The sequence below is a fragment of the Talpa europaea genome (genome assembly GCF_964194135.1).
Source record: "Talpa europaea genome assembly, chromosome: 7".
NCBI classification, from domain to species: Eukaryota; Metazoa; Chordata; class Mammalia; order Eulipotyphla; family Talpidae; genus Talpa; species Talpa europaea.
Window position 1 is genome coordinate 39,780,187 of NC_140074.1, and position 9,254 is coordinate 39,789,440.

A 9,254-nucleotide genomic window follows, 5' to 3' on the forward strand; every position below is an offset into this window, starting at 1 on the left:
AGTTTTAGAACAAAATCCATCTCAAACTTCCCAAGCAATAGGAAATCAAGCACAGGTTTTTGCCATAACTGGTTTTAACTAAATTATGAATATTTCAATTAATGAGACTACAGAGAAATCCAGCACCATCATCACGCTTAGTAAACAGGAGGACAGGGTTACTTTTCCAGGTGGCTTCTAGTTGTCATGGTATCCAATTATGCCCTCTCACACACATTTTTATTCTAGGTAACAAACCTGCAAGCTATTTAACCTAACTTAGAGTTATACAAAGGTTTTATGTGTTCCTGATAAAGACTCTGTACACACCTGTTGAGCATAACCAAAAAGGCAGCAAAACTTACTCAAAATGAAACTGATCTTCTATCAAAAAGGGAATAAAATCAATTCTCATATGCTTGTGCCCATAATTGGTAGAAACCAGAAGTTATCCATTTTATATTTGCTACATGACTTATTTCAGAAATATCTAACTTCAGAATGACATGTGACAGTCCCCTTTCCAAATTATTTTCAAATCTACATTTGTAAGCAAATATTTCAATGCCAGAAATAAAATAAATTGTATTTTAAGTATTCTGTATCCATATTTATATTAAAAACTTAGAAAACATACTATTACAGGAAGTATTTCAAATTTACAAACATGTTCTCCTACTTGTTTTGTGAGTAAGCAAATAATATAAACATAACACAAATTAAGTGTTTATATTTCATTCTGCTAAAAAAAAGTTTGCATAGTGTTTAAATTTAAGGAATGTTATCCTTCAGTGATCACCCTTCAAAAATAGAGCAGGATAGCAATTATTCGTGCTGTGAGATACATGCTTATGTATTTCCTTTCTTTAAATTAATTCAATTTCTTATCACTATGCAACATCCACAACTGTCAACTCCTCTGGATATAAAACATAAGCACGCACACACACATACTGGGGTTATGATGTTTCATAAGTTGAAAGTGGTGTGCCCTTCTTCCCTAGAAGCAACAGGAGAGCTCTGCACTCTTCTAGAACAGTTCTCTCCTTCCAGGCAGAAGGAAACAGATAATATTTAAATGAGAAAAAAAAATACAAATGCAGCTAAAGTTTTTAATCAAGTGCAATTCTCTACACCACATACAATGCCAATATTAATTTCACTTGAGTGCTTCCGCTGCACTAACAGGACGCTGAAGAGGAGCTGATACACGTGAAAACTGTTTTCTGAACGCAGGGTATGTTAAGGGTAGGGCTGGGAAGCACCTGGGGTATTCTTGCTGTTCTCTGCATGCAAATGACGTTCTGCAAACAATTAAACGCTATGATAATGATCATGCTGGGGGTGGGGGGAAAGAGCAAGTGTTAAGAGTAGAAAGATGGTATGCCCTTCCTAGCTCGCCCTCATTCAGCGACGCTGAGCACCTCTGAACACGCCGCACAGACCCTGGGGACGTACACATGAGTCACAACAGCACCCTCGACAACATCTCACACGCTCTGTTAATTGCAAAACTCTAAAATCTGACAGTGAGCCCCTCGCCTCTCGAAAATATTTTCCATTTGCAAAGCGACACCAGAGACACCAGGAGATCCTCCCTTGACTGAAGAAAGGGAAGTTATTCCTTCTTGCCCCTCCTCATAGCCCCGACACTTTCTTTCCTGAGAAACCTCTCCACAAGTTCCCTCACTCGAGCCCCCCACAAAACACAAGTTCAGCACCTTGGAAAGGACTCCAGCGGCGCGCGGAGGGAAGAAAGGCTCGGCGCGTCCAGGTCCAGGGGTCTCCGCCCCCTCCCGCCCCAAGCCCCGCCACTCACCGGCGTCTGCTGCGAGGGGAGCCCCGCGCGCTTGGTGGACCCCTGCTTGGAACTTAACCTTTTCCACGACTCGGCGAACCTGCCCCGGCTGGCGCTCCGGCTGCGCCTGCGGCTCTCCGCGCTCTCCTCCCGGTCCGAGCAGCCCCGCTCCATTTCCGCCGCATCCTTCCACTTCTTCCCCATCAGAAGTTCACCTCGCTGTGCCCGGGAACACCCGGCCCCGAACGCGCTCGCCTGCTGCCCCGGGCGCCGGGTTTCACTCCAGTCGGCTCGCAGCTCCCTTTTGGCGCCGCCTTTGCCTGCGCAGGATCCAGCCTGAGCCCGGCGCTCGGTTACCGCCGCCGCCACCGGGCTGCGCTTGCGCCGGTGATTGGCTAAATTGTGGGCTGGGGCTGCTAGCGCCACCTGCGCCCGACCCAGCTTCCTTTTGCGCCCCAAATTGCTCTCCACCCACAGACGCTGTCTTTCCTGGTGGGGCGCACGGCCCACGCCTGGGACTACTGGAGCGCTTCTGGGTAGCTACCTTCTGTCTCTCCACAGCCCAGTCTCCCAAGACCAACCTCACTCCACCCCGAACTGCAGGTGCAAGCCTCGGTTACCCGTACCAGGTGGCCGGAGACTCCAATTGACTTTGAGAAAGACAGGAAGCATGCAACTCTGTCCTCCCTTTTTCTTCGCTTTCTCCACTTTGCAGCAACAATTGTTGTTTTAAGGATCCTTGGGTAGAATAGAGTTTCACCTCCTTGTTAGACGCCACGTTAATTCCCTCTAATACTTGCTCATACAGGCCTACTGATGCTCAGCCTTGGCTACACACTGGTTACTTATATATATATATATATATATATATATATATATATATATATATATATATATATATATATAAAATGCTGATGGTCCTCAGAGTTTAATTTAATTGGCCTGGTTGTGCTGGTTGAGGCCTGGGAATAGAAAGAGTGAAAATTTCCCCAGGTGATTCCTGTTGCTTGGATGACAATTAAGCGCTTTCAAAGTACCTGTGCAAGGGGAACAAGGCAGAGGAAAGTTGTTGGAAAGGATGGGTTGATACTTTTTTAAATCAACTCGTTTTCTATCTAGGGTAAGATGGGGTATTCAGTTTAGCCTTTTTCATTCCTGGGGCACGGGTAGAACAGCATTAATTAGTGAATATGATATGTGAGCTCCTTCGTATTGTTTATGCTTTGACACTTCCACTTCCTTCTGGGTTCATGTATCTGCCTTCTGCTGGCTAGAAGCAGAGTCGGCAGTAGTCCCTCATCAGCTTTGTGTCAGTTATTCTACCAGAATGCACTGTCTTCCAGTTCAGGAATGTCTGCGTTCAGATAAGAGAGGGCCATTAGAGGCACCACAAATCTACAAAAGCTGAAACAATGACCTTCCTCATTATTAAAGGGCAGAGGCCTAAAATCGCTCCTAGTTGCAGAGGGCTATCTGGTTGCTGATTTGTTGCAATAGCAACAGATTTATTTTCATTTCTTTCTGTAATGGAGCATTCTCCCTCCTGTTCAAATAATGCCAGGTCCTCCCAGGAGGATAAGGTGAAAAGGGATTAAAAGGGAAGAGAAGGGCATGAGAAATCTTATAGGAAAATTGGTCTTGGGTGTTCTGAAAATCATAATCTGAGTTATTAAAGGTCAGTCTGATTAAGCAGAAGTTTTAGAATTGGCTAGTTCATAGGACAGGAATATAGAACTCTCAAGTCCCACCGCTATGCACCTGTGTGCAGTGCTACATTAATATTAATACTGTTATTGTAAATAAATAGACTCACAAAGTATACTTCCTACCTTTCTTAAACAACCCTGTGTCCAGAAACCACACACGCATATTAAATAAAATGAGACGCTAAACAATGTTTGCAACACACAATGCCATTTAATGAGAAAACCACAGGCTCCGTTTTGCATGTTCTTGCTCCCTGTGTAAGTTCATGGATTTGAAATTATTAGTGACATTTCATGAAAATATAATAATTCTGTCTAGATTCCTCCCCCTCACAAAAGTAAATCAAAGTGAATATGCATAGTTTACAAATTAGATAGGTATGAGAACTAGAGAACAATTAGGGAATAGAATAAAAGTCAGCAAATTGTGTCTCAGAGTAAATATTTACCTTTTACTTCAGCCTACAAAGGGAATATAGGTGCTGAGCTAGATGCTTTGAAAGTTCATTCTTTAGATCTAGGGGGAAAAAATCCCAAAACAGACCCAAGTGGGGCCTTCACATATATATCAAAACATACAATCCAAGAAGTCTCACCTTATATGCCCATGAGACCCTGATTCACCTGCATCAGTCCATTAAGTGGTAAATAATCCTACTCTCATTAGTATCTGTCATGAGGACAGTACCAGCACCTCCATGAGAATTCAGGGCAAGTAATGAGCTTTTTAGACATAGTTAGAAAAATTCAATGATGAGTAGTGATTGAATGTCATTTTTTTAACTGTTTAGTCTAGAAATGAGATTTTGATTGCCCTTTGAGCAGTGTTTTTAAAGTCTTGTTTGAAGAAGATCTCTGCATTTTTTTTTTTGTACTTGACAAGTACCAAAAATTTCTGGGAACTGTGCAAGAATATAAATTAGATGTGATTGTAGGCAAGTAGAAAATTGACCCTTTCCTTTTTTGATGTTCATTTGTCTTTTTCCAAATTTCCAAATAGCCAGGAACTGAAAAACTAGGTTGAAAGTCTATCATATTTCTTATGAAGTTAACACAGAATGACAATATCTAAGCTAAGAATACATTTAAAATCATCAGCTCTGAAATTCTGAAATCAGGGTTAGAAGGCATTTCCAAAGCAAGTCAACTTTCTTGAAAGAATCACTGTAATCATAAAAGTGAATGACAATATATTAAAAAGGCAAAGAAAATACTTTTTTCCCATGTTTACTAGACATTAAAGAATGTGCATATTAGTAAAAATGGACTAAAAAATTACTTGTTATTAAATAATAGATATCTACATAAAAATACTAATCTTTACATACATATCAATCAAAATATAATATTGCAAAATATTCTGGAAAGTGAGCTTTATATAGTACTCAAAAACATCCTCAAAAAATAACATATGCCAAAAGCTTTTGGTCGCCATAGATGCTCTGTGAAACTGGCTGTTGAAATATATTTTGAGTCTATCATCAGAAGAAATATTCTCCAAACCCCATTTGCTCTAGGTCCCATGGTTATGTACTTTATTGCAAAAGAGTTAATGGGAAATATCTTTTCCTTCCAGTACTTGTAAACTAAATGGCATGCCCAGGGACTTCCTAGATCAAAGTGCAAGAGGGAGGATAAACAGAGAAAATGATGAAAACTACAAAACCATGTTTGACCTCAAACTTCTCCACACAAACTTGTCCACACAAATTAAGAAGATATGAACTATATTTTATCCTTTTTGACTTTCTCAGTTTTTCACATAGTAACCTTTCCAATATCAGGATGCATTTTATTTCTTTAAGATAGTTACTTTGACGCTCATGATTTCAGAGTCTAAATAGATTCCTTATCAAAAGAATACACCAGAGCTAGCCAATAGAACTTCTGGTGCAGCTGAAATGGTTTTCTATGTATAAAGAAAACATACAGATAGTCCATAAGATTGCCATAAGCCACAGTGGCTACTCTGACTTAAAGACTGACTTTCAAAATTTATTTATTTGTTTCAGCCACTTTACTTTAAAAAAAAAAAAAAAGATTGATTGATTGATTGATTGATTGATTGATTGATTGATTTATTTATTTATTTATTTATTTATTTATACAAGCACTGGGTACAGTCAGAAGCACAGGAGGGTGAGAGAATTCGCCAGAGCCAAAGCGGGGAGCAGAATAGGCAGAAGGACTGAAGTATACTGCTGAGGGGAGCAGCGGGCAGCAGAAGAGGTCTGCGCTCCATGTGGGACCCTCGCACAATGGCCAGGGATCCAACCGGCACTGCAGAGGCTACTGGCAGCTTTGCAACCCAGCGCTCAACCGCTGCGCCACCAGAGAGGCCCTCAGCCACTTTACTTTTTAGAGCAATTTTGAGTTCACAGGAAAAGGGAGAGGAAGGTATAGAGATTTCCCCATATGGTCCCTGCCCCTCTCTATCAAACTCTATCAACCTCTCCTAACCAAAGTGGTACATTTGTTATTGATGAATATTCATTGACACATCAAAGTGCATAGTTTACATTAGGCTCCATGCTTGGTGTCATCACTCTATGGATTTGGACATATCTGTAATGATGCATGACTATCATTATAATATGGGATTCTTATTATAATAAATGGTATTTCAGATGCAATGTTATTCTGAGTCATAGTCTCAAAGTGAGATTGACGTAGAGATTTGACCTGAGAAACCCGACAAGCAAGCATTCGTCCTTGACCTAATTAGTCAAGCTTCAGCAAAATTCATGTCATTTTTTTTATAAGCAGAGCATATCCTTATTAAACAAGTTGAAGCAATAAGAAACCCATTCTTATAAACGAAGATGAAACCCATGCTTTCAACCCTTATTTTCGATGGAGTTATATGAATTTAACATATGCCCTCTTCCTTATGAAAATCATCAAATATTTAAAGATGGCCTCTGCAAGTGCCCTAAAATATCTCTTTCCTCACGCAGAAACAATGTCAAGTTCTTTCTGTCATGTCCTCACATACATGGAAGAACAAAGTCAGAATTGGCACTCTCAAATACTAAAAGAAATTGTAAAATGGCAGGTGTTAAATGAATTTGGGGTCAACTGCTTTGTGAATTCACCAAATGCTTAATCACTGTGACTAGACTCACAGCTAAGTGTCTCCTGTAAAGCAGGAGACAGAATGTAGAATTTGTGTTTAGTCATGATTAGATTCCCTTCAGTACACATGAGGGTTGAGTCTCACACAAGCCAAACAAGCATGAGAGTTGAAACAACTAATCCTGTAACTCAAGCAAAAACATCTCCCACAGCCCATGACTATTAATCAAGAAAAGCAGCAGTAGGGTTAGCTACGGAATGCAGTTCTCTGGGTGATGGCTGCCTAAAAATTATCTTCCTTCTTAGTGAAAAACAATTTCATATCTTCCTGAAATACCTGCTTCTGACAGCCTTCCTGGTTACACACCCCATCAAGTCCTATCTGCAGAAGCCATTGCAGGTCAGACAACCCAGACATTTATCTGTTCACTCACCCTCCTCCACTCACTTCCTCCCTGCTCCTTCTTTCCTTCATTGCTTTCTTCTTTATCTTTCTGTCTTATTTCTTCCTTCCTGTTCTTTCTTCCTTCCTTTCTGTGTTTCTTTATATTAAAACAATAGAATACTCATTAAGGAGATGTGAACTATTACCCAAAATCAGTTATACTGTGTTATAAACCAGTTACCTCAACTTAAAAAAATAAAATAAATAATAGAAAAATGTAAATAAAACAAAGGAATTATAAAGAATAAATAAAACAATGGAATACTATACAGCAATGTGTATGTACTAATCAATAACACCTGCAAAACCATAGATGATGCAACAAGAACAATGTGGTGTGAGCAGAACTATTGTGAAAAAAATAAAGAAGAAAAAATACAAAAATTGGCTTCCCCAGATAGCTCTGCAGTTATTATTTAAAATCTCTATTAAAATCTCTAACTAGAGATCAGATCCTACACGATGAATTTGGTTCATGTAAAAAAGTAAACCAGAGGTTCAATTACTAATAACATACTGAAAAGACTATATCATCATGTCAAGAAATAATAATAAATGCAATTGTTTTAAGTTAACCAAGTTTTGAACTGGTAGAAGATCTAACTATCCCCTAGAGGAAGTGGTCTAATTATTTAGTTGAAAAAGAAAGATGTTCCAATAGGCTGCAATGTGTGATCCATGTTACCACTGTAAAGAAGTTTAGCAAAGTTGTGTGTCCATGGTGTCAGACAGACAAAACTCATCAGGGTATTGGAAGCACAAGAAGAGGTAAAGTAAAGGCAAATTGGTTAAAAAACAAAGCCTTAACAAATGTAAGAAAAGTAGTGGAAAAGGCATAACCTTTCTAAACTCTTCTCTTCTAGAAGGTTTTATAAGTCAATGTTGCTTTTACCTAAAGGTTGGTTGAAATCTTATTTTTAAGATTCTAGAGCTGCATACCTTAGAATCTTATTTTTAAGACTCCTACCAATAAGATACCGGTCTCAGTGTTACTTAGTCAACTTCACTACTTACTTCCTAACAATATTTTTCAATCTGATCAACATGGAACCAGGACAAATAAGGCATAGTCCAATTCTTTACTTCCATCACACCCATTAATAAAGATTCTGTTGGAGGCTACATACTTTCACCTGTGTGAAAACTCTGCAAATTGATTGAAAGTTTTTGTCTAGAAATCTCTGCAACAGTGATAATTCTTGACCTCTTGGGTTTCAAATGTTACAAATTTCTGTGATTTTTTTAAAAAAATGTTCTCAGAATCTGTACTTCTTGACCATTTCTCTGATAAAACTTAACTTGAAAATAATGGGTAACATGAAAACTCTATGTGTATCTGGACCATGTTCTTCCAAATTGTTTTATAATGTAAACAGACTGATCAAGATTGGGGCAGTTATTTTAGTTCTAAGTATCACCAATTTATTCAGATTATATTCACAAGTATCACTGGAAATATGATGAGTATATTAAAAAGAATTCAAAAGAGAAAGAGAACAAAGTATGAAAGGAGAAGAAATGCATAAATATTCAGACAATAACAGTGGTATTAAAATGATGGTTTACATTTATTAAGCATTTACAATGTACCAGACATCTTCTCTTTAAATGGATTAATTTGTTGAACTCTTGCAATAACCCATTTAGCAGATCAGAAAACAAGAGGCAAAAGAGGCTAACTAAATTATGGAATATTATACAGCTAGAAAGCTGCAGACCCTAGACTTGAACCCGAGGATCCTGACTCTAGAGCCTATGCTCTTTACATTATGTATTCATACGTACAAAGGCAGTCAGAGGGAGGAAATAATTATATTAATTGCATGATATTGGCCTTTATGCCAACCACAGTGCCAAGCACTGTGCTAAGAATCCTGAATGATAGCACTAATCATCTCAGAAATTCTACAAAGTAAGAAAATAGTCTCATTTTACAGATGGAAAAAGAGACTCACACAGGGTAATAATATGACCTAAACTATTCAACTATTTTTTATTTATTTTTACTTATTTATGCATGCAAGAACTGGAGTGTAGGCCAGAGGTGTGGTAGGGTGGAGTGGGGTGAGAGGATTCACCAGAGACAAAGTGGGGAGCAGAAGAGGCAGATGTACTGAAATAGACTTGCTGAGGGGAGCAGCGGGTGAGACAGGAGAGGTCTGGCCGGGGATCAAACTCGTGCTGCAGTAGCTGGAGATAGCTTCATAGTGTTGAAATTTAAACCCTTGTGCCACCAGAGAGGTCCCTAAAC

General features: G+C 39.0%; 1 protein-coding gene across 6 annotated transcripts in view; it reads right to left on the reverse strand.

Moving 5' to 3' along the window:
* The window catches only part of TRPM3 (transient receptor potential cation channel subfamily M member 3), a gene marked incomplete at both ends in the record, with an annotated part of 743,026 nt that extends 741,002 nt beyond the window's left edge, over positions 1-2,024 (reverse strand). For all 6 annotated transcript variants that reach the window (XM_084237419.1, XM_084237416.1, XM_084237432.1 and 3 more), the window contains one exon: positions 1,799-2,024. In XM_084237419.1, the coding sequence (XP_084093545.1) occupies positions 1,799-1,981 (183 nt within the window). The remainder of the gene's footprint in view (positions 1-1,798) is intronic.
* Between the last annotated feature and the right edge of the window lie 7,230 nt (positions 2,025-9,254).